The 25,210-nt window shown below is 37.8% G+C and overlaps 2 protein-coding genes across 9 annotated transcripts; one reads left to right on the top strand and one right to left on the bottom strand.

Annotated features, from left to right (window-relative positions):
* Nucleotides 1-2,693: 2,693 nt before the first annotated feature.
* On the bottom strand, nucleotides 2,694-10,380 carry LOC309392036 (carbonyl reductase [NADPH] 1-like). 2 transcript variants are annotated; one of them, XM_081952958.1, is made up of 4 exons: nucleotides 10,246-10,380; nucleotides 8,639-8,929; nucleotides 6,638-6,745; nucleotides 2,694-4,135 (listed from the first exon to the last, which is right to left on the bottom strand). In XM_081952958.1, the coding sequence occupies exons 2-4, from the start codon at nucleotides 8,922-8,924 to the stop codon at nucleotides 3,699-3,701; spliced, it is 831 nt and encodes a 276-aa protein (XP_081809084.1). In that variant the 5' UTR covers nucleotides 8,925-8,929; nucleotides 10,246-10,380; the 3' UTR covers nucleotides 2,694-3,698. The 2 variants fall into 2 exon arrangements, with proteins under 2 accessions (XP_081809084.1, XP_081809085.1); XM_081952959.1 differs by lacking the exon at nucleotides 10,246-10,380 and adding an exon at nucleotides 10,002-10,186.
* SETD4 (SET domain containing 4) lies at nucleotides 10,364-23,881 on the top strand. 7 transcript variants are annotated; one of them, XM_081952954.1, is made up of 12 exons: nucleotides 10,377-10,474; nucleotides 10,870-11,035; nucleotides 11,200-11,302; nucleotides 12,209-12,304; nucleotides 14,342-14,379; nucleotides 15,653-15,741; nucleotides 19,399-19,828; nucleotides 21,241-21,415; nucleotides 21,835-21,916; nucleotides 22,495-22,575; nucleotides 22,695-22,818; nucleotides 23,691-23,881. In XM_081952954.1, exons 3-12 carry the CDS (start codon nucleotides 11,230-11,232, stop codon nucleotides 23,823-23,825), a joined length of 1,323 nt encoding a protein of 440 aa, XP_081809080.1. In that variant the 5' UTR covers nucleotides 10,377-10,474; nucleotides 10,870-11,035; nucleotides 11,200-11,229; the 3' UTR covers nucleotides 23,826-23,881. The 7 variants fall into 7 exon arrangements, with proteins under 7 accessions (XP_081809078.1, XP_081809079.1, XP_081809080.1 ...); XM_081952952.1 differs by lacking the exon at nucleotides 10,870-11,035 and having other exon boundaries at nucleotides 10,364-10,474; XM_081952953.1 differs by lacking the exon at nucleotides 10,870-11,035 and having other exon boundaries at nucleotides 10,376-10,464.
* The last annotated feature ends 1,329 nt before the right edge of the window (nucleotides 23,882-25,210 follow it).

Raw genomic sequence — 25,210 nt, 5'->3', positions numbered from 1 at the left:
AGGGAATATATTTAAGGGTATTTATCTTTTGTATCTGTTTTTAATGAGATGCCTGTACACCGCCCCGAGTCCCTTCGGGGAGAGGGGGCGGTCTATAAATTTTGAAAAATAAATAAATAAATAAATAAATAAATAAATAATGACCGTTCAAAGTTACAATGGCAACAAAGGTCGTAAAATGGGATAAAATTCAGGTAACAACATAAATACTGCGATCGATTGTGGTCACAACTTGAGTAAGGCATGTAGAAAAAACTTGTATTAGATACTTGTGGTGGCAGTACAATAGGTGATTTTCTAAAAATATAGGAATATATGGTTTGATGATATAACCCAGTGAGGGCTAACCTTTTTTGGATCGTGTTCAAAAAGTGGGGGGAACACAGGGGGGTTGTGCACGGGTGTGCCACACCCATCATGCTATGCACATGACCTGTGTGCATGCGCGCACTTCCCCCCTATGCACATGCGCACACAACCAGCACTCCCCCTCCACTTTTGGCACGCTTTTTTCGCCCTCCCCAGGCTCCAGAGGCTTTCTAGGAGCCTGGGGAGGGGGGAAACAGCCCCCGCACCCCACGGAGGCCCTCTGGAGGCTTCCTTGAAGCCTCTGGAGCGCAAAAAACCCAGCCTTACGGGCAAACCAGAAGTTCCGGAATGGACTTGTGGTTTGGCCATGGGGGCGTTTTTTGGCCTCCGGAGCCTTCAGGAGTCTTTCCTGAAGGCTTCGGAGGGCACAAAATGCCCTATGAGCAAACCGGAAGTTCAGGAATGGACTTCCGTTTTGCTCATAGGGCCGTTTTTTGCCCTTTCAAAAGAAGGCCGAAGTCATCTGGCCAGCGCGTGCATGTGCGCTGGAGCTGACAGGGCAACGCCTCCCGTGCCCTAATAAATTGCTCTGCGTGCCACCTGTGGCACGCATGCCATAGGTTCGCCATCACGGATATAACCTATTAATGTACTTATGCTGTACCTATGTTTTTATAATCTACTACATAAATTGATTCTAAAAAATAAAAGAAACAGCACTAAATTTTGGAGGTCTGAAAAGTTATGACTTATTTTTGTTCTGCCAATGTCTGATAGGAGTTAAAATATAAAAATACAAAATATACAGCCTATTATAAATCACCATCTTTGTCTACCTCTATATTGATGTATTAACCCAGTGTCTGGAAGCTGTCTAGAGAGGAGCAAATCTTGATAAGACTGGGTGTGCCGTTTTCACAGTTGGTTTAAGATAAAATGATGTTTCTCCAAGGCAGGAGCGTAACCTGGGGATCCTCTACTGCTCAATCAGCAAGTGGCAGCTGTGGCCAGGAGGTTCATATTGTATACCAGTTGTGCCCTTTCCTCAAGTGGGACACCCTTCAGGTGCTCACTAAAACCTTATTACCTTTTGAGTGGAATATTGCAAAAATATTACACTCTACATGGTGCTGCCCTTGAAGATCATCAAAAGCTACAGCTGATGCAAAATGAATAACTTATTATGCCCATGTGTCATTGTTGCTCCATGAACTATACTGGTTGCTATAGTAAGCTTCTGGACAAAATGAAAGGTAGTGGTTGTCAACTATAAAGCCCTATATGGCACAGGTACTGGTGATCTGCAGGATCTCGTATTCCCAATTATTTCTATCCACGCAGTACAATGCTGTGTTTGTCCACGTACAATTTATTTATATGGTCTGTTTAAATAAAGCTTTATTGCTTGACTTTACACTCAGAGTTGCTGATAAGTAAGTGATTTAATAGCATTTGGAGATTTCATTTCTGATATTAAAATAGTTATTAAAGCTGGATTATAAATTGAAGTCTACAAATACAATATAATTATATTTTATAAGTAAAATATCAAAAATGCTCATATGCATCCATATACTACATCCCAAAGGGGAAAACATGTTTGAATACTGCATGTGAATGTAGCACTGCTTATAGATGTGGGTTGTAAATTCAGCACGGTACCTTTCCATCTAGGAGCCTTAACGTTTATCAGTTTAAACTTTAGAACTATGTATTTAAATATAATACATAGAATGGCTGGACAGGAATGTTTTTATCTTTGTTAAACCACAATGAACTTTGCTGTAGGCTGCAAGTAAACAACTACCTCAATATTATTAAAGTGGCCTGGTTCTGGTCTAATGTTCCATTATCTGTAGTGGCGCAATGGTTAGAATGCAGTACTGCAGGCTAACTCACTGCTTACTCCAGGGGTTTGATTCCCACCAGCTCAAGGTTGACTCAGTCTTCCATCTTTCTGAGGTCGGTAAAATGAGAACCCAGATTGTTGGGGGCAATGTGCTGACTCTGTAAACCGCAGAGAGGGATGTAAAGCACCGTGAAGCTTTATATGTGTCTAAATGCTATTGCTATACTGGATCATGTTATACTCTTGTGTATTCCCCTTAACATTTTTGATGAATTACCTACACAGAATGCATTGGTAACTGAAGGTTGTTGTTTTTTCTTTTTAAAAGAATAAGAAAAAAAATCAGGAATAATTGCTTATTCTTGCAATAAAATAAGTATACTTCTATCACAGAACATAGGCTGGTAATATGTAACTTAATAAACTCCCTGCCTCTCATGGGATTCCTAAGTCCATACTCAAAGTAGTAAGTAAATCCTATTGTAATCATTAACAAATTCCAAAGCAAAAAGAAAGCAAATTCTAAGACAACCAATAAGAATAATAAAATTTAATGATGATAAAACCTGTGTGGTCAGTCTGGTATTTTTTTACCAATACCAACACAAATCATAGCCATGTTCAGAGAAATAAACTCACAACCAGTCAGCAACAATTAAATAAAATAGATGTAGATAGCTTGGGAGTTATTAAGTGGAACCAGGCATTTTTATAATAAGGGCAATGTAACAAATGTGGGTTAATGTTTCAAGAACTCCTTTACAACAGGGCAGTCTTGAGAAGTTTCATAATTTTCCTTTAAAATGACTATTGGATGGTCAATCTTGCTAGAATTACAGTACTTCTGGATTTGGGAATGGTTATTTGGCTTAAATATCTATCTGGTTAAGAATTATCTGTATTTCCATGTTCAACTCTTCAGATTTTGCTGGATCAGATTCTCATAGTTCCTCACTATTTGTCACGCTTGCACTGCTGTTAGAAGTTTTAATTCGTCTATACTGGAAAATCAGAGATCCTTATCTCTGCTTAAAAAAACAAATGTACACTGCCTATGGAGTTTAGAAAAGAACACTGCCAGTAGTTGTTTGTGATTAATGGGGTGAAAATGTATTTGTATGGAAATTATAAATAGCTGCCAAATTATTTAATCATAAACTTTATTTATTGTGTTACATAGTCAAGATTTGTTTTCAAATGATCTTAACGAAAAGAAAAGATTATGCATGTGCGCTTTATAAATCTTCAGAGTAAATTATCTTAAAAGCCAATATTGAAAAGCTACCCAAATCTAGAGAAAAGTGAGAATCCCAAAGATTGTTACTACGGTACAGCACTAATTGTCACTCTCAGCAGAAGATTAAACAGTGATCTTACTAAGCAACTGGATGCTTTTTACTTCAATCTGCTGTATCTTGGTTCTCAACTCCATGGCACAGGAGTCTTGGCACAATAGCTAGACGATATACCCATTGCAAAGATATTTGTAGCACCTGAAACTTCCAGTGCTTACATACAGAAACATAATGCAGTAGCATAGTTACCATTTCTGAACTTTCTTTTCACTAACAAATTGGCCATGGGGCTCAGAAGCACCAGGAGGTAAAAGTGCTAAATAAACTGGAGTCTCAGCTCCCTCATCTGGGCTTTTTGTGGCTCTGGGACCTGCCATATCTGTTCTGACCCACCCAGGACAACAAGCATTCAGGAGAATACCATCATTTTTTCTTGTCTCATTCAACAGCCTTGCTTGAATTCGTGATAAAACTGTCACTCCAATTTTGGATACTCCATAAGCAGTATTTGGCCAGCCTTCCTTCTCATGCACTCCCTTCTTGGTATCTTCCACAAATTTTTCCATGAGTTTCACTAGCTCCTCTTCGGTGATTGTGTCACTCCGAAATTTCTGCTGCAGATCCTGGTTGCATTTGGACAATGCTGAAATGGAAACCGTGCTAGATACATTGACTACTCTCCCTATTCCAAGACAAAAGCAAAAAACAAAAACAACCACGGGATAAGGAATTACTTTTTCTTTTCAATTTTTTTCATTTTTTAACAATATAATATTTACCCGCAAAGAAAAGGAGGATTTATTCTCTCAACAATTATCTGTTGAGAGTCAACTAGTTCTGCCATCCCATTTTGTGTCCTCCAGATAGATAGTGTGGGGCAACCTTTTTTTTTACTTGTGGATGTTCTTTATGGATCTGAGTGTCCTGAAATATTGGAATGTTCAATTGGTGAAGAGCTGCCCTAGACAGAATCTTTCTTTAATAAATGCTGGAAAATGAATAATGCTGAATAAACAGGCTTACATAAATGTAAACATGCATATATTTATGGTTAATAAATTCAGATTTTCACTATAGCTTTAAGTGCATGTGCGACTGAGAATGGTTGTCATCTATATGCAAATGAAACTCAATGAACTTTCCAAATGGAGCGGTTTATTTTGTAGACAATTTTAATGAGCAGTAATTCAATCAATCTCAATTGTTTTCCCTGTAACTGTTATTCCTACCAAGTTATGAAAGCTGAGTAAACCATGTATTACCTGGAAATGATTACTGGAGGAAAAAAAAATCTCCAGGATTCATTTCAATAGAAATTGACAACCCAGTTTTAGGATAAACTGGAGTTTTCGATTTCTACTGAAATGAATCCTAGAGATTTTTCTGTAGGGCAGATGCATGCGTCTTGTCTAGATATCATATTATATAAAATAATTTAAATGATAGTAATACTTCAGTATTATAAAGCAGAAAAAAAATTCAACATAAGTCTGATTAAAAACTGTTGGGAGTCCATTCAGAAAAAGGTACTGGGTGGCAACATACCATACCTGAAGGACATTCCTTAAGAAATGATTTCAAGAAGATCTACAAATAGTATGATTTACAGTTTGATGCAGAATACCGTGTTTCCCCGAAAATACGACATGCCCTCAAAATACAGCCATGCCATATTGTTCTGGTGGGCAAAAATATAAGCCCCCCTGCATATAAGCCCCTTGGACAACCCCCCACCTCCGGCCAGGCAGAGCGCCACTCACCAACCTAGCAGTATCCCGAAGGTGCCAAGCCGCGGGAACCTGGGGGGAGGCCAAGGTAATCGCGTTGCTTGGTGCCTTCGGGATACCACTAGGTTGGTGCCCAGCTGAAGAGGGGGGGTTGCCGGGCGGCTGCTCTCTTGTGAACGGGCTCCCAAAGAGCCAGGCACAGCCTCATGGGCGAATGGCTGTGTTGCGCTGTCGCAGCAGCGCAACATAACAGCCATGAAGCGACCATGCTCACGAGCAGCCACCCGGCAAACCCCCTTTGCAGCCAGGAACAGCGCCATTCACTGACCTAGGGGTATCGCCAAGCCGTGTGAGCACCTGTTCGCTGCCGCCCGGCTCCTGCGGCTTGGCGCCTTCCAAATGCCAGTGAATGGCGCTCTGCACAGCTGGAGGGGGGGGTTGCATGAGCGGCTGTTCCGTTCTCGCTCACCTTCCTCCCAATGCATGGCCCAGCTCTCATTACGGAGCCAGGGCACCTCTGCTGATGCCGCCATCCCAGCCTGGCTTTTTCGTGGCTTCCAACCTGAGTCTTTCGGCAGTGGCCGCTCTGGGTTCACGCTCTACGGTTGTACGCTCTGCAGCAAGCTGGCCCAAGCTCTGTAATGAGAGCTTGGCCATGCATCATGAGGCTGGGAGGCGGGTGAGCGAGAGCGGAACAGCCGCTTGCACAACCCCCCTCTCCAGCTGTGCAGAGCACCATTCACTGGCATTTGGAAGGCGCCAAGCCACGGGAGCCGGGCAGCGGCGAACAGGGGCTCACGTGGCTTGGCAATACCCCTAGGTCAGTGAATGGCGCTGTGCCTGGCTGCAAAGGGGGTTTGCCAGGTGACTGCTCGTGAGTATGGTCGCTTCATGGCTGTTGTGTTGCACTGCTGCGACAGTGCAACACAGCCATTTGCTCATGGGACTGTGCCCGGCTCTGGGAGCCCACTCGCAAGAGAGCAGCCGCCCGGCAACCCCAAAACAATAAACCCTCCCCCCATAATAAAGCTCAAGCCATATTTTGTAGGTAAAAAGAAAATAAGACCTTGTCATGTTTTCGGGAAAACACGGTATATTTCTTCAATTATTTTATTTCATAGGAATAAACGTCCCAGGTTTGAATAGTTTTTTGTTTTTGCTTAGCCTTCACCTCAGGTTCTTTTCTGTTCACGTGTCTTCATTTACCAACTAGCTAAACATATTTACTTGGAAATAATTCCTATTCATTTTAACTAGATTAATATCAAAAGATATAAAAATAATATAAAATTCCTAGAAGCACCATAACTTAAACATGGACATCTACTGAATTTAAAAGCTGAGCTTAAGGAAGAGTTGATCATATGTGTTTTTCTGTTAGTGTTTCTTTTTTAGCATTTTACTTGTGAAAAACCTTGATTAATCTTTAATATACTCCACCCCCAGTGTGTGCTTACCATTGGGTTTCAATAGTGGCAGCAGTTCTATGCAAATATTCCTGGTTGCAATAAAGTTTGTTCTCAATGTGACTTCTGCTTGTTCAGCAAAAGGAGTTGTATCTGCAACTTTTTTTTTTCAAAATGGAAGAAAATAGAAGTTAAGATTCTTAATATATAGGAAAATAGGAAAACATTGTATAACAAGAGATGTAAAAGTTTAAATATTACATGAATGGAATGATGCCAGCAAAAATTGAAGTGGATAACTTAGCAGTGCCTAACCAACTATTTTATCTGCATGCAAGACAAAAATGCATATTATACTGTAATGAAATATTACTCTGAAATATAAATAGGAGAAAGATGTATTTATATTTTAAATCAACAGTCTTGAATATTCTGAGAAATATTTACCTTCCATCATTTGTAACTTATAATGGAGTATAAAACTATGGTTTAAAATAATCTCTAGTAAATTGCTAAACCACTGTTTCAACTGATGGTTTATAGATATTCTTATTTATTACATGACGGTACAATTTTAAATATTTTATGTTTTGTGTACAATAACAACTCTTTCAGATGGACAAGGAAAAATGCAGACATAGGACTAGTGGCAAGAAGTGCTATAAATTGAAGTGTCAATTATCTATTGGAAATCACAAGCTGTTATATGCATGTGACCCTATAAACTAATACAGGCTATATATTCCAACATTAAAAATGGGATCATACTAGAATACATAGAGATCTATTGAAAAACAACTGATATTGTATATACCAGGGGTGTCCAAACTTGGGAACTTTAAGACTTGTGGACTTCAACTCCCAGAATTCCCCAGCCAAGTCCACAAGTCTTAAAGTTCCCAAGTTTGGTCACCCCTGGTATATACTGTATGTTAGGCATGAACAATCAAACCTACATCTACAAATTCAAACTAGTTACTTTATTGTTCTCTGCCTATAATACAGTCCTTGACTTACGACAATTGAGCCCCACATTTTTGTTGCTAAGTGAAACATTTGTTAAGTTAATTTTGCCTCATTTTACGACCTTTTCCCCACAATTGTTAAATGAATCACTGCAGCTAATAAGATAGTAAGTAGTAAAATAGGTTAGGTGAATCTGGCTTCCCCATTGACTTTGCTTGTCAGAAGGTCGCAAAAGGGGATCACATGACTTGGGACATAGCAACGTTCATAAATATGAACCAGTTGCCAAGCATTTCAATTTTGATCACAGCCATGGAAATGCCGCAACAGTTGTTAAGTGTGAAAAATGTCATAAGTAACTTTTTTCGGTGTGGTTGTAACTAAATGGTCACTAAATGATTTGTTGTAAGTTGAGGACTAGCTGTACAGGAATCTCCCCAGACTGGCAGCTTTTGCCTGGGAAAGAATAGATAAGGTTCTAAGGCATTTAAGGGGGGATGAGACCTAGCCCTCTTATGTTTATATAGTGAGTCTAGGCCAGGGGTGTCCAAACTTGAGAACTTTAAGACTTGTGGACTTCAACTCCCAGAATTCCCCAGCCAGCCATGCTGGCTGGGGAATTCTGGGAGTTGAAGTCCACAAGTCTTAAAGTTCCCAAGTTTGGACACCCCTGGTCTAGGCTGATTTTCACTTGATTCCTTCTCCCATCTGGGGTGGTTGCTCTCCAACAGGACAGAAACATTTTAAGCAGAAATGACAGATTTAACGTTTTAATTTATAACTTATATCGCTAAAGTAGGGCATGCCAGAAAATCTGGTTGATTTTCATCTCTTCTGTTGAAGAGATCTATTTCATCTTTTCAGTCTCTCTTGTCCTATCACATGGCTTAGTATTACTTATAATGCATACACTCCAATAATAAATTTGTAGCATATTTTCGCTACACATTCACCTTCCCAACAGAAAAAAAGACCTGGAAGACCTGAAAAAAACATTAGCTACAATTTAACTCTCTACAGAGCTGTAGCCAAACCCTTTGTTCTGTTCATCCAATGTCAACATTCAGTGATTTACATTTAGGTTACCTTTGAACGCAATCCCAGCATTGTTCACTAGCACATCCAATCCTCCATATTTTTCCTTGAGGAAATCACGGAGGATTTGAATACTCTTGAGATCAGTAATATCCAGTTGGTGGAAAAGTGGTTTTAATCCTTCTCTTGACAGTTGTGTCACTGCTGCTTTGCCTCGTTCAGGGTCCCGGGCTGTCAAATACACATCCCCAGAGAACTGGTTGCACAGGGCTTTCACAATAGCCAGACCAATGCCTTTGTTGGCTCCAGTTACCACAGCTACACGTGTACTGGACATTTTGCCTATAATCAAATGCCAAAATGTATCAATAGAAAACACTTAACAAACTGAAGTCTTTCTAAAAAACCTTAAGTGATTTAATTTGTTATTTTTTTACTGACTGTAGTTTTTAAACATTAATATTCAATGCCACGCTTCTAATTCAAACTCAGCCTGATAGTACTGGGGTGTGGGCTAGGACAACTGTAGAAATAATCAGGACTATATTTTTCATGTAATACGTTTTAAATGTATTCTAGGACAGCACCTAGCACAAGATTTGAATATTATTAAAACTGAGCAAATTTGTTTCAATTACAGAGCCCGTTTGGTTCAGTGATTAAGATACCAGGTGTGGAACCAGGAGAGTGTGAGTTCTAATCTGCTTACATATGAAAAGCCAGCTAAGTAACTTTGAGCCAGTCACACACACTTTCAACCCAACTCACCTCACATAGTTGCTGTTGTGGGGAGGAAGAAGGCTCAAGTAGCATTTTGAATTATTTGTAAAAATAATAAAGGTGGGATTAAAGAAAATTAAAGTAAAAACCATTCTTCAGTAAAAATATTAAAAGGCAGACTAGGTAGAGTAGAACTCCCAACCAGTTGAGACTGGATTGTCGAGAATTAAAATTAAAATCTAGTAATAATTTTTAGGATTACTTAACATTTTGATCATAGTATGTGCTAACAAGTCATTTTCGACTCCTAGCGACCAACAGATTTCTTCCATGATGATCGTGCAGTTCAATTAAATGAACTCATTTAATTTGTTCATCATGAAAACACATGTTTTATAAACACAACCGAGCCAAATTGAAGCCACACAAGGCCACGAAAAATTCAGAATAATAATAATAATAAAGTCCTGAAGATCGGAAATTTATAAAAACTTGCAACATTCGATACACCCACCAATCACCAAGGAAGACTCTCGACTCTCCTGGGCTGCAACGTTATATAATTATACACTGCACTCTTCCTGTTTCATCCATTTCTTAAATTACCAAGAGTGCATACAGAATAAAACAGAGGGAATCCTCGAGCAGATTGTTAGCAGTAACAATTAGTAGCAGTAAAAAACAAACCACATACCAGAATAATGGTATATCACATTTTAGAACTTTTCCCTACTACAATTATAAGTATACCACGTTCTCCATCTACTACCCTCTGCAAAACGATTTTCAACGGTTTGTATAGGCTCTGGATTCTTTAAAAGTAAGGATCTACTCAGCTAAAAATGCACGTTGGAGAATAAAATCCGGCAGCGGATTGAAACGAAAAGGGAGTGAAAAGAAAACATTTAAAAAGAATTTTAGCCACAATTCTCCCCTACCTCTTCAGTCGCTCCAAAAGCGGCAGCAGTCGTGGCCAGAACAGTAGGAGAAGAGGAGAGAGCTCTTCAGCCAATGGGAAACCTACCTGCCGACGAACTTGCTTTCTCTCAACAGGCAATTGGCTGAGGACCGCCTTTTCCGCTTTCTTGCCGCCTCAATAAAGCTTGGTGACTTCTGGGTTTGGAAGTGCAACACAGCTGAAGTCGGAAAGGAAAAACGTACCGGCAGGTTAAGGATATTAAAGCGGGAATTGGCTGCGGGAGGCTTGAAGATAGCGGGGAAGTAGTATCTTGCGCCCCGTTCCTAGTTCTTATACTCAAGAATTCTTCCTATTAAATTTTGGCTGTTTTATTTCTGGAGAGATTATAATGCTCCATAGATTTACTAAATAAAAAGCCTCTCTGAGCCCATTTGGAATTGTGGTTTGTCAAACGTGAATCTTAATATATTTTGATTTAAGCGAAACTTTATATTTTCGGTAATTCCTGCTGTTTAAGCTCATTCCACACATAACATTTAGTAGTATAAAAAGAGCTATGAAGGTCTTGTAAGATGTGATTAAAGAATTCCAGGAATTGTTTAGAAGATACTTGAAGTATCATAGGTTTTACCCTATTTTACAGCAAAGTAAGCCAAAGCTGGCAAAATGCTTCCTTCAGTGGTCAAACAGATTGAGGATCCACAGACATATTGAAGACTTAGAGCACTTCTGATGTTGTTCCCTAGAAACATATCACCAGCAACCCTATGTCTGTCTGGCTGACATTTTGCGGCTGTCTGAAGTATTAGGTTGGATATATTTTATTTTTCAAATGTTAAATATGGTATGTTCATATGAATATACCACATGCAAGTTTCTTACTGACATATTTGTAAAAATGAGGCATGGCATATTTCTGCAATTGAAATAGTTGAAATAATTGATGGAACTCAGTTTGCTTTTCTGTTTTCAGCTTCTGTACAACTTTCCAAATAATTTTAAGATGAAAAAAGGCAGAGGTCGAACTTACCGAAAGAGACACAGAAAACAATCTACGGCTTTTTCTTCAAGTGGTGGTAATATGATTAACCATTTTATTTACTTATGTATATATACATGCGTGTATGTATTTGATTTTTATCCTGCCTTTAATATAAGGCAGTGAACATAATGCTCCTTCGTCTTCCCATTTTCCCTATAACAAACCTGTTAGCTGGGCTGGGCTAAGAGAGCACAACTAGTCACCCAGCTGGCTTTCATGTCTAAGGCATGACTAAATTTCAAAGTCTCTTAGTTTCTAAGCTAGCACCTTAACCATTGTCCATACTGGCTCTTATTAACATACAAACATACACATTTTGGTTTTTATTATTGATTTCTACAGGATTGCTCCTATAAAATTTAAATTATTTTAATTTTATTTATCCTTAAATCATATCCCATTTCTATTAGATATTTGTTTTGTTGAAGTGATGCTGGATTGCCTTTAGCATAGTTAATTTTATAGTTTATAACTTTATATGGTATTAATATATATATATATATATATATATATATATATATATATATATATATATATATATATATATATATATATATATATATATATACACCAGAGGTGGCACGCAAAGCCCGCTGTGGGCACGCATGCTGTCGCCAGCTTCTCTTTGCGGGTGTCGGAGCGCCAGAAAATGGCCTGAAAAACGCCCCAAAACCAGATAATTTTCCAGACCATTTTCAGGCCAAAACAGCCTGAAAATGGCCTCTAAATGGCCTGAAAACCAGCCTGAAATTGGCCCGAAAACAGCCCAAAAAATTCCCCCCCAAACAGCCAAAAAGCAAGCATGTGCGCACCGGCCAGCTAGTCTTGGAGTTTCCCATGCTTTGGCTCATGCATGCATATTCTGCTTTGTGCACTCGATGCCAAAAAGGTTTGCCATCACTGCCTTATATGATATGTGATTATTTTCTTTCCTGTTTAGTAAATTTAAGTTATAAAAAGGAATATATACTTCTCAAGAAGTGGTTGAAAGAAAAGGGCTACAGGAACAATAATTTAAATCCAGCAATGTTTTCAGGTAATGTTCTAATAACTTTTCTAGAAGTTTTGACTAGTGAAAATTTGCAAAAAATGTGATAACTTTTTATCCAATGTGAACAGCCATAAAGAAGCCACATACACTTATTAACAAGTGATGTTAATAAGTAAGGGTTTCTTTAGTTTCAAATGATTACTTTTTTCTTTCACTCTAGGATTCCTGAGTTATAAGGAATAGAGTTAATATAGTTATTTCAGTAGAAAATAGATATTTATCACAAGAAATGCAACTGAATTAGTTGGGTTAGAGCTATTACTAGTTGGGTACTTTAAAGATGGACACATTTTCAATGTGCCATGATGGGATATTAATATCCCCTAACGACTCATTTTTCTTCTGACTTGGATGGGATGTTAATGTATGTTTGTTTTGCAAAGTTTCACATCATCTTGTTGGGGGACAGAGGTATTAGGTTGAAAGTTCTTGATCTGTGCACTTGGTTCCACATAATCTTCATTAGGAAACTTAAGAGAGTATTGTTCAATAAGAGTGGAGAGACTCATTTGAGTGGGATGTGCACTCCAGGCAGATAGGCTGGTAAAGGAGTGAGATTGATCAGTGGAGATATGTGAAAAGATACGTGAACAGGAATTCATATCATCATTTGGATTGCCAGCTAATTTAGAAAGTACTTCGCATTCATTAGGGATCTTAGCAGAAACAGCACTATCATTTCCAGTGCTGAACAAAGTAGCAAGTTCTTGTTTTAACTCCTGCAGTTTCTGAAGAACAGTGACTTTTAGACAAAAGAATAAAAATCCCCGAGTTTAGTTTATTTTTTTCCTATTAAAATCAAGGAAGGTGAAAGGGCTTAATCATTCACAAAATCCTCTGCTCTTGGCTGTGTAAGGATGCTGCTTTAATGCAGACAGGCCACTTCTTATCTCCCTTTCCTTTTGCTAGAAAATTTCTCAGGGGAGCAATTTTGTCCCAGCAATAGGTAGCCTAAAAACCAAAGTTCTTAGCTTGTAGCTGTAAAGATCTCATTTGTGAATTTACATAATCTTCTCAATCCTTGAATCTACAAAAATGCTTAAGATCAGGTCCCATACTTGATTTCTGCCCTTGGATTTATATTTATGCTGAATTTTATTGAATTAGATTACATACATGCATACATACATACATACTTATGAAGATTTGTCTGAAACGGTATAGGGTTTCCTGCCTAGGCAGGGGGTTGGACTAGAAGACCTAGAAGGCGTTTCAAGGTATTGATTACCATCTTTAAAGCGCTCCATGGCACAGGACCCAGTTACCTGCGGGATCGTATCCTCCCGCACACATCCCTACGACCAATCCGCTTTCACAGGGAGGGACTACTACTGGTGCCGTCCACTAGGCAGTGCCAGCGGGCGACGCCTAGGGGTAGGACCTTCTCTGTGATGGGCCCAACCCTCTGGAATGACCTCCCCCCCGACATTAGAACTACCACTGACTTCCGTTCCTTCCGTCAAAAATTAAAGACTCACCTGTTTCGATTAGCTGGCCTGGCACATTCTTAGTTTTTACCTCCCGGTGGATATATTTTAATGGGTAATTTTGGGTAATATTTTAACTCCTGGGTTATTAGAGCTTTTAATGTACTATATTTATTATTCTATATACAGTCTTGCAACCTCCTCCACCTACGTATTTAATTATTTAACTGTTTTATGTATGTATTTTATAACGCATTTTAGTGACTGTACACCGCCCCGAGTCCCTTTCGGGAGAGGGGGCGGTCTATAAATACGAATAATAAATAAATAAATAAATAAGGTCCCTTTCAACTCTGCTATTGTATTGTATTGTAAGATAGTAAATTGACAACATAATTGCATTGCTGGTGGGACTGCAACAGTACTTCCTCTCAAGCTTCCGAAAGGGGTTGCAAAATTTTTAAAAAGTTTTCATTTAAATAATTTCTATGTTCGTCACTCTGTATTTATTATGTTAAGTAGTCTATTATAAGTGTCTAAGAAATCAATAGTAGTATACCTAATTGCATCTTCCTCTCCCTCCTATGTCTTCTAGAAACAGGAAGGGGATTGATGACAACAAAAACGCTTCAGGTTTGTGAGTATTCCTATGAATAAACAAATGAAACTATCTGAACCATAATGAGGATATGAGAAATTATATTATCCCGTCTTTTCATGTAATGTATATTATTTAGATTTTCCTTGTGACTTTATGCTGGATTTATAAATTATATTTAACCAATACTAGTGGATTAGGCTAGCATCTAGGTTTTGATGAAGGGTTTATGAACAGGGACTTACAGAGCCTGTGGATGGGCTGGATTTAGTGATTGTAGTTACATTTCCAAGGCCTGGTTGATTTGGGATTTAAATTCCTGTGATTGCCAGATGATAGGATGAAGATTCTTTAATCCATATTCTTTAATCCATATTTGGACAACACCAGGTTAGAGGTAGCTTTTGTTTTGATATTATAAAATTTTGGTTTAGTGTTTTAAGTAGGCCCAGCAATTTTTAAAATATCCCCAGCGCTGTTGTAAACTGATCTTCATTGTACCTATACCTTCCTGCGTCCATCAACTTATTTACAAGAACAGGAGGTGTGCTTGTGAAACACTTTATTCTCATTGCAAAGTTCATGTTTCTGAATGTTTTTCTTTATTCTCTCCATTTATAGTCGATGCTGTGGTAAATGTGTGCCAAGGCTAATGCTAGATTAGCAGTACAATCTGGGTACAACTGAGGGCTAGGGATGTTTTGAATCCATAGCTATTTTCTTCACTTTCTTTGGCAAAATTCACTTTTGAGAGTTAGTTTATAGTCGATGCTGTGGTAAATGTGTTCTCCATTTATAGTCGATGCTGTGGTAAATGTGTGCCAAGGCTAATGCTAGATTAGCAGTACAATCTGGGTACATTGAGGGCTAGGGATGTTTTGAATCCATAGCTATTTTCTTCACTTTCTTTGGCAAAATTCACTTTTGAGAGTTAGTTATAGTAATAAATGCACACTTGTAGAGTTTCTCACAGGATTACCAGGGTTATTATACTGTTAGAGCTTCTGTCAAGGAATGGCACTCTTCTGTCTTAACTCTCCTTAGCCTGTCTTTGGTTGGGATCAGGATTGCTTCCAAAGTGAGTTTCCAAGGGATCATCAAAGATAAGAGGACTTGATCCTTATTTATGCCTCATCTGCAATTGATGTGCAATCTTTTGAAAATCTGTTTATTTTAAAAGTGGCAATTAATTGCAGAGGGACTTGGTTGGGTTAGCCAGGGTGTTCTTTTTTTTAACATTAGTGCATAATAAAGTATGATTTAAGTACTTTTTCAATATATTCATTCTGTGTTTTTAACATTTCATAGGCCGAAGAGCTGATTATTTCTTTGCCGGAAAAGTGCTTGCTTACTTCCAATACTGTGCTTAACAGTTACCTCAGAGAATACATTTTAAAGTAAGTTGGTCACCACTTAATAAAATTCTCAAATTTGCACATTGACATTTCAGTAGCTCTTATCATTTAAACTTATACTTTCTAGTCTGAACAGTTCAATTACTTTGAACAAAGTTGTGCAATTGGGGGATTGTGTACAGTGTGCATTTTTGTTAGAATTGATGCCATTAATTAAGCTTCATGATTTTAAAAAAATAGAGAATATTTGGGAAATTAGAGTTATTTTAGTTTAGTTATTGATTTAGAAGGATGAAATAAGAGATCTTCCAGATAAGTTGCAAATTACCCACGTGTTTCTTCAAAACAAATAAAATCATTGTCATATTTATTGTGATTATAATAAAGCATTATCTTGATTTAGTAATCTCTTTGCATCAATATCATGCACCCATAAATTCCATCCTCATGCAAGTGAGGAATTGTGAACTCTGAAGTCAGAAAAAACAAATTATAGACAATCCAAACTGTCTTTATTAAAAATGGGCATTTGCATAGTAGTTGTTGGATGATATGAGACATGTTTGCATTTTTGAACTGATCAGCATATATTTTGCTATGAAAAGCCTTGGTGCATGTGATTAAAAAAAAGTTCCAGTTCTCAAATGATAGAATTGTATTTTTTGAAGAATGATAACATAGGTATTTTACATCAGAAGCTGTTTATGTATTTTCTTTGTTTAAGAATGATCTTTTAAAGTCAGAGGCAGAATGTTCTGGGAGGATGAGATCTCTCTGTTCCCATCTGTGAATATTGTTGTATGTAAGCTTTGTGTCTGTTTTTCCTTTTATACAGAAACTGATCTGTTTGTACTATATTATGTACTTTGTACTAATAAACCCTGCACAGAATTCTATTCCCATATTCCTCAAGATATTCCCTGATGTTGCATACAAAGTGTTAGACCCTAGTCTAACACTTTGTATGCAACATCAGGGAATATCTTTCCCCTGCTTCAGGCATCCATTGTGATAATGTTATCAATAGTGAGCAGCGTCTCATGGCACTAAAATGGGATTTATGTAAGAAAGTCAAATGATGTACGTAGAATGAAAATGGTCACTAAGAAAACCGAAGTACTCTGTCTTCTAATTGGTATACTTAAAAAGATTCAGGAAAAGATACTGAAAGGGTTAAACATTTATGGCAGAGAAGGGTACAGTGTTTGTTGCTTTCTAGATTAGAAGAATGATGAATAAGCAGAATGCCATAGAAGTGGGTAAACTGATACAAGGTATGACAGCAATGGATATGGACCTTTTTTCTTTTTCTGTCTAAATAGACAGTGCAGAGTCATCCAATGAAGGCAAATAGTATGAAATTCAAGACGGGAAAAACATTTTAAACAGTGAGGTTGGGGTAGTGGTTAGAGCATCAGGTTATAAACCAGGAGTGTCTAGTCCCACTTTAGGCATGAAACTATTTGTGTGACTAGTCACTCTCTCTTAGCTCCAGAAAGCAGGCAGTGGCAAACCTTTGAACATAATGACAAGAAAACTGCAGGGACTAGTCTAGGCAATTACCAGGAGTCAAGAGTGACTTGAAGATACAATATTTAATTAACTTACCATCTAAATCAGTGTTTCTCAAACTTTTTTTAACCATCGCCCCCTTAAGACACAATTTGATTTGCCACCGCCCCCTAAAGATTATTTAATTGTATAATATACAAAATGTATTAAATTGCAAAATGTATTACATGTAAATAAATTTTTCACCGGTAGATCTATGAACATGATGTCATAGAAGTATTAGGAAATTCCATTGATAACTCTATGGCTTTTTCTTCATTCTCATCGATGAATCATAGAAAGGTGACTTTGCAAGCGCCTCCAGCTGCATGCAAATTTGCGAACGGCTTTGCAAGCGGATTGGAGGTTTATGTTACATTGCCAAAAGCAAGTGGTTGCATTTTTTACGTTTGCGTGTGGCTATGCAAGCAGTTGCAAGAAAAGACGTTTTATGTTACAGGAATGTTTGCAAGTGCTTGCTATATCCTAGTTTGCAAGCAGCTTAGCTTTTATGTTACGAGCCCCAGAAACAATAGGCCAGCTTTATGACTGAACTCTATTAATTTATAACAAGATATTGAAGCACGGAAGTTGTAATCTTGTACATCGACTTATACGAAATATTTATTTAAATTCTATATCAATAACAATAGTTCTAACGGTTAGAACGACCATAGAGGTGGTCAAACACTCACCTTATCTTAGGATGGCTGATAGTACAATTAATTTGAAAATCCGTCGATTAACAACATCATCATCCCGGTGGAAAAAGCCATAGAGTTATCAATAGAATTTTACAATATTTCTATGGAAATCTATTCATAACTCTATGACTTTTTTCCACCGGGTATATGACTCAAATTTCTGAAAAATCCCAGTAAAAAAATATTCATAGAAATATCAATAGAATACCACAAAAATTTGATGAAATTCTATTCATAACTCTATGGTAGTAATTACTGGGCATCTCCGATGTCTGACACACAAATGACGATCTGTAACGTGATTGGCTGTTCAGACAGAAGGGAAGGACGTATCTGAAACTGGCATTTTCGCTCGTCAGATGTGCCAAGGACGCCTAAACTCTAAGGAAGAAGACCCAGCAACCCCAACAGCACAGCCATAGAAATTTAAATAGAATACCGTAGAAATTTGATCACCTTTCTATGAGATTCTATTGAAATTTCTATTCCTTGTGCTACTGGGGAAGCCTCCATTCCTGGCGCAGTGAAAGGAGGCTGACTCACACTGCGCGCGGCAAACACCAGACCCCCAGTAGCACAGCCATAGAAATTTGAATAGGATATCATAGAAATTTGATCAGCATTCTATGGGATTTTATTGAATTTTCTATTCCTTGCGCTACAGGGGACGCAATGTTAGATCCAAGACTGACTAAGGAAGTGCACATTCGCTCGTATGAAAGCCATGTTTCCAACAGCAACGATCGGTGTTGCAGGTTTGCCCACGTGCCGCGCGCAATGACTGCTGTGTGAGTCCGGCAGAACAAGTAATAAATAGAATTTGTTCAACGCCCCCTTCTGTACGTTCAACGCCCCCATGTAAGGCGGAACTTCCTACCGCCCCCTTGCACTTCTTTAACGCCCCCCAAGGGGGCGGTACGGACCACTTTGAGAAACACTGATCTAAATACTATAGCATTTGCTCAAGTAAAAAGTAAGATTGGTACTTGATCTGCTTTGAAATAGGGGTAGCTGGGATGCTAACAATATCCATGCTATTGCTCAAAACATTCTCCAGCTATGTCCATTAAATCACCAGGAATGGAGCTCAACCTGAAAGAATCTTTACTAAGACTGTTAAGTGTCTAAAAGAATATGTATTACTTTCACTATCAGAGACAATCTATTTAGTTATTGAAGAACTTCAGTTGCCAGGGTGGGGGGTGATCTGTTAAGCTCATGGCTTATGGCACCCCATGTATTTCTGGTTGGATGCTGTAGGATTAAACCATTGGCCCCATGTTATGTTCATTTAATCTATCAAGATGTTCTTCTTTCAATTCTATATTGTGTGGATGAGAGCTTTCTGATTTTACTTCATGTACGATGATAAAATTCTGAAATTTGGTTAAAAATTGTGATTAGCAAAATGTAGTTACTATGTTTTTCTTTGCCTTTTCAATAGATGGAGACCTCCGATTTCTCCTTTGATAGCTTTATGTTCATTTTTAATAGCAGAGAAGTGGTTCCATAGGAAATCTGTGTGGAAACCATACCTGGATCTCTTACCTGAAACATACACCTGTCCTGTTTATTTGGAGCAAGAAACATTGAACCTTTTCCCTGAGCCCTTGAGAAGAAAGGCTCTCGAGCAACGATCATTGATCCAGGACCTTTTTGCTTCTTCAAAGCAATTCTTCTCTTCTTTGCAGACTTTGTTTCCTGAAGATGTGGAGATTATTTTTAACTTCAGGGCCTTCCAGTGGGCTTGGTGCACTATAAATACAAGAACAGTGTTTATGAAACATTCACAGAAAGACTGTTTTTCTAGAGAGCCAGATATTTATGCTCTAGCTCCATTTCTGGATCTGCTAAATCACAATCCAAAGGCTCAGGTAAGATGATAATAATGGTGATATTAATTTTATTAATTATAGAAAGAAAGAAGAAAAAGGAATCCATATACATACATATACACATGCTCATTTTAATCTCAAACTTAAAAAAACCACATCAAACATATTCTGTAGATCAGAACGTACAGATAGTTTCTCAATTGGTACTCCAGTTAAAACTCCGATTACAGGTAGTTCTTGACTTACAATCATAACTGAGCCCAAAATTTTCATTGTTAAGCAAGTTGGTTTTCAAATGAGTTGCTCCCATTTTACGACCTTTGTTGCCATATTGTTAAGCAAATCATAGACGTTGTTAAGCGAATCTGGTTTCCTGCATTGACTGTGCTTGTCAGAAGCTGGCTGGCATGGTTATAAATGGTGATCACATGACCTCAGAACAAGGCAACTTTCATAAATACATGCCAGTTGCCAAGCGCCTGAATTTTTATCAGATGCTTCTTCAGTGTGAAAAACCGTCATAAGTCATTTTTTTCAGTGCCATTGTAACTTCAGTCACTAAACAAAAGGTTGTAAATCACAGCCTATCTATATAGCATTCTTGTTCAAGTATAGCAGCGATGGCGAACCTTTTTTTGCTTGCGTGCCATAAGTGGGGGGAGCGCAGGGGGTCGTGTGCAGGCGTGCCGCACCCATAATGCAATGCGCGAGCCCCCCAGTGTCTATGCGCACACTACAAGTGCAACCCCCCATTTTTACATGCTTTTTTCTCCCTCCCCAGGCTCCAGAGGCTTTATAGGAGCATGGGGAGGGTGAAAACAGCCTCCCCCCCCCCAGAAGCCCTCCGGAGGCTTCAGGGATCTTCAGGAGGCTTCCCTGAACCCTCCGAAGCAGTCAACGCGACCCTCCAAGCAAACCGGAAGTCACTTCCTGAACTTCCGGTTTGCCCGTAGGGCTGGTTTTTTGCGCTCCAGAGGCTTCAGGGAAGCTCATGAAACTTCCGGAGAGCCTCCTGGGGGGGGGGCGGGGAGGCTCTTTTTGACCTCCCCAGGCTCCTATAAAGCCTCTGGAGCCTAGGGAGGGCAAAAAATGGCTTTAAAAAAGGGTGAATTCAGCTGGCCAGTGCGCGCATGCATGCTGGCCAGCTGACAGGGCAGTGCCTTGCGTGCCCTGACAAATGGCTCCGTGTGCCACCTACGGCATGCATGCCATAGGTTCGCCATCATTGAAGTGTAGAATGAGAAAGAAAACTTCAAGCAATTGTGTAATTGATATAATTAACAATGGATCTCTTCCAGTCTTATCAGTAAATACATTTAATTCTGCCCCTTATGTTTATTTTGTGGGCCTAACAGGCCCAGTGCCTTTAAAAGTGTAGGGTTTGATCCAATGATCATATGTTCAGTAATGAGAATGTATTTCTCTTGAACTTACATTTTTCTCATACTCAGGTGAAAGCTTCGTTTAATGAAAATACAAAATGTTATGAAATAAAAACACATCTGGGCTATCAGAAATACCAAGAAGTATATATTTCTTATGGCCCTCATGACAACCAGCGACTACTTCTAGAATATGGTTTTGTTGCTTCTGATAATCCTCACAGCTGTGTGCACGTTAGTACAGGTAAGGCTATGGCTGGTTCTATGCAAAATAGTGAAAAGCTTAGAACAATGAAAGCCCGTCACTTTCTCTTACACCTTTGGATGTTATCAGTTCCCTACAATTGAGACCTATTAGTAATCTGATGCATTAGGATAAAATACTGGGGAATAAAAAAAAGTGGTAGCCCACAGTCCTTTTGATGATATTGCTTTTGTTCAAGCCTTTCCTGGGATATCCTTCACAAATTTCTTAAATGGGTTCTCAGATTGTGGCTTATGACTTATGTCCACAAGAATATGTATGTGTACAGGATATTTTCATTTCTTTAATATTTAATGTAAATGTATATTTACTATGAGTACAGAATGCTTAAAATGTCAGCATTGCAAAATTATCTCGGCTTTTATTTGCTTTAAACCATTTATTTTAACTTTCTTTAGATGCATTGCTTAAATATGTTTATTCAGAAGACAAACAGAAATCTATGAAGCTTTCCATTTTACAAGAGCACAAGTTATTAGAGTAAGACATCTTTACAGTATAAGTTTGGAAGATTTCGCATTAAACTTTCTCAGTATTGTTTGTGGATTTGAAGTATGAAAATTTGTGCAATATTTGTTGCTTCTGCATGAATTCCTGCTAAATACAGGAATCTTGCTTAAGACTGGAACTCATCCTGCAATGTATCCTAGTTGAAGGTTGTACTAATATGCAGGATTTGGGTCTTAAGAAATTTGTGTACTTTATAATCCTGTTCCTGACACAGTTTTTGTCTGTAGTTAGTCAATATTTTATATACATATGTTTCTATACACACAATAATAAAATATGGACTGCTACTTTTTGTTATAGGAATGGGACATATGGAAATTTTATAGGAAGGTGTATATTAAAAGTTCATGTAGTTCAGAATTAATTTCCAGCAATAGCTGTATAGTAGCTTTCTAACTGTATTTGTTTAGTATATTCTGTTTCTTATTTTAAAAAAGAAAATGCTATGGGGTATTGCAATTGACAGTTGGTGAAGTGAGAAGGACAGTATTTCTCAGCATATGAAATAAATTGAATTTAGATTTTTTTAAAAATACTTTTTTTCCTAGTGATCTGACATTTGGCTGGGATGGACCATCTTGGACACTTCTTACAGCCCTTAAATTGTTATGTCTTGAAGCAAATGAATTGTAAGTTGCAAACGTTTACTGAAAATGATTGTTTTGAGAAAATGTTTCTTGAAATGCCATTTTCTTGCTTTGTATGAATATCCGTTACATATGAATATATTCAAAATTTATAATTCTAGAACTTTGTGGAAAAAAGTAGTGCTTGGAGATGTTGTTTCAAGGAAGAATGAAGAAAAGAGTGTGGCTTTTGCAACAAAAATATGTACGTCATTGATGGAAGAAACTCAGCATGTACTTCAGAAGGTACTATGAATACGCAACTGCTCCAGTGTAAAATTTGAGAGTGGAATGTTTTAAATTATTAAGATTTTTTTAAAAATGAGATTCCTCTTAAAGCTGAAAGTGTCCTGCCATATGATATAGCAGCTTATCTCCAGCCAGTAAAGGTCAGGAATTTATAGAGAAGATGTTTGGCTTTGATCAGGGGTGTCCAAACTTGGGAACTTTAAGACTTGTGGACGTCAACTCCCAGAATTCTGGGTGTTGAAGTCCACAAGTCTTAAAGTTCTCAAGTTTGGACACCCCTGGCTTTGATAAATATTCAAGAAGGACTATTTAACTGTGCAGCAGTTTAAAATATTGGTTTACTGCACTCCTAATAAAAATGGAATAGATGAATTACTTGATGCATTATTAGAGATAGCAGATTAACAAAGTTAGACTTTGTAGCAATTTTCCTAGAGGTATAAAATAAATTGAAATAGATCAGAGTCACCCAAAACTAAGGTTTTTTCATTATCCCAGCCAGCGTGCATCTGCATCTTTAAAGTTGGAATTGACTAGTTAAAGCCATTGAGTCCAACCTTTTTCTATTAGAGTAATCCAAATAAAAGTGTTTATGATAAAGAACTTTCAGCCCTCACTTGAATCTAGAGAAAGTAATACCAGTACTTCTTTAGGAAATTAGTTCTACTCTCAAACAGCATATACTATTGGACAATTTTCTCTAACATCAAGTAGAATCTGCCATCCTACACTTACTATTATTGCATGTTCTGAACAATTACTGTATTATATAAATATTTTTAAAATATTAAATGGGTATTTGATCTTATGAGTAAATGTATTTTAACAACCAAAGAGTTTTAAAGTATAATTTTGTTTTCCCTTTTCAGGTTTCAGATTTAAAAAATCATCATGAACATCTTGTGAATCAACTGACTTTGGTGGAAGCATTACATACAGAAAATCTAAGAATCCTGCAGCTTTCATATGAAATTCTTCAGCATTTACCCTCCACAACCATTTAATTTCCCAAAACAAAATTGTACAAGTTTCTGCAACAATAAAACAATTTAATATTCAATGTGAACACTTTGCATAATATAAACAGAAAAAAATAAACAAACCAAGAATGCATAGCTCTTTAAAATCCTTTAATTAAGACTGCATTAATCAGAAAGAAAACGTTGGACTAAAATATTTTAAAAGGGGCAATAATGAGGCAATCTGTAGCCTAAGTGATAATTTAGAGCAGGGCTGTCAAACTCCTGGCCCGCGAGCGGGATGTGTCACACGCTGGCCATACCCACACCAGGTTTAGTGAAGGAAAAAAGTCCCAATATGTCATGTAATGCCGTGATGACGTGAGTTTGACATCCCTTATTTAGAGCAATGTTTCTTATCCTTCCCACTTTTAAAACATATAGAGGTCATCAAAAAAAGTTTTTGTTTGCATTGACTATATTTACCATCGTTTAGCATATTAAAAATTAAAATTGATGCATTTGCTGATGTTACCTATTCTCACAATTATTCAATGGGATTTTAATATTCTTTTTCAGAAAAGGCTGGCAAATAGATTTTATGGGCCTCAGAGGGACTTGGGGTATTCCCAGAAGTCCTAGGATCACAGTTTAAAAAACCCTTCTTTAGAGAAAGTCATTTAGTTTTCATGAGTTAGAATTTCTTCAGCAATGATGGAATATGAAAGGTTGAAGGAAAATGATGGAAGTTTCTTCCCCTCTGAAACACCATCTTTTTATCTCTGCTTGTTTACTTATTATTGAAAGTCATTTGAATTTTAGCTTCCTTTAGGCTGCTGATGGATTTAGATTCTGGCTGTCCCTTTGGCACATATGTTGACCTGGAGTAGATAAGCTGGACTTCTCGAGAGATATGCACTAGAGAAATAATTGTGTGAACTTTCTGAGGTTTATTAGGACCCTTCATTTGCTTCTTGAAAAACATTAATAAATGTAACTGCATCAAAAATAGCTTATGTCTGCAAACACAATAGAACTGGCTAATCACATACGTACCTGTTCTGCAGTTTGTGGCATAGCTGAGGCTAGAGTGCTACCCATCACTTCATGTATTTTTGGTTTCCTTGAATTCTAACTCTGATTCATCTCCACTCCTTGTATATTTGAACATTACTTGTTTTTCTTCTCACCTAGCCCGCAGATTTTATAAATTTTGAATTCATTAATGGCATCATTAAGTTCAGATGTACAATTTGCATTTTAACTACTGGAAAAGTTCATTCACAACTGTGTTTAATGCCACTGTAAAAAATAGCAGCCTGATTCTACCTCCTTTCTGAAGCCTAACAAATAGCTGTTTAAGTTTTTCTACGGAAATTAATGTCAGTCGTTTTAGTATATACATCTGAGAGAGATTAGAGGTCAGTGTT

Source organism: Natrix helvetica (assembly GCF_964273705.1).
Source record: "Natrix helvetica genome assembly, chromosome: 4".
NCBI lineage: Eukaryota > Metazoa > Chordata > Lepidosauria > Squamata > Natricidae > Natrix > Natrix helvetica.
This window is presented reverse-complemented; position numbering and strand designations above follow the sequence as displayed.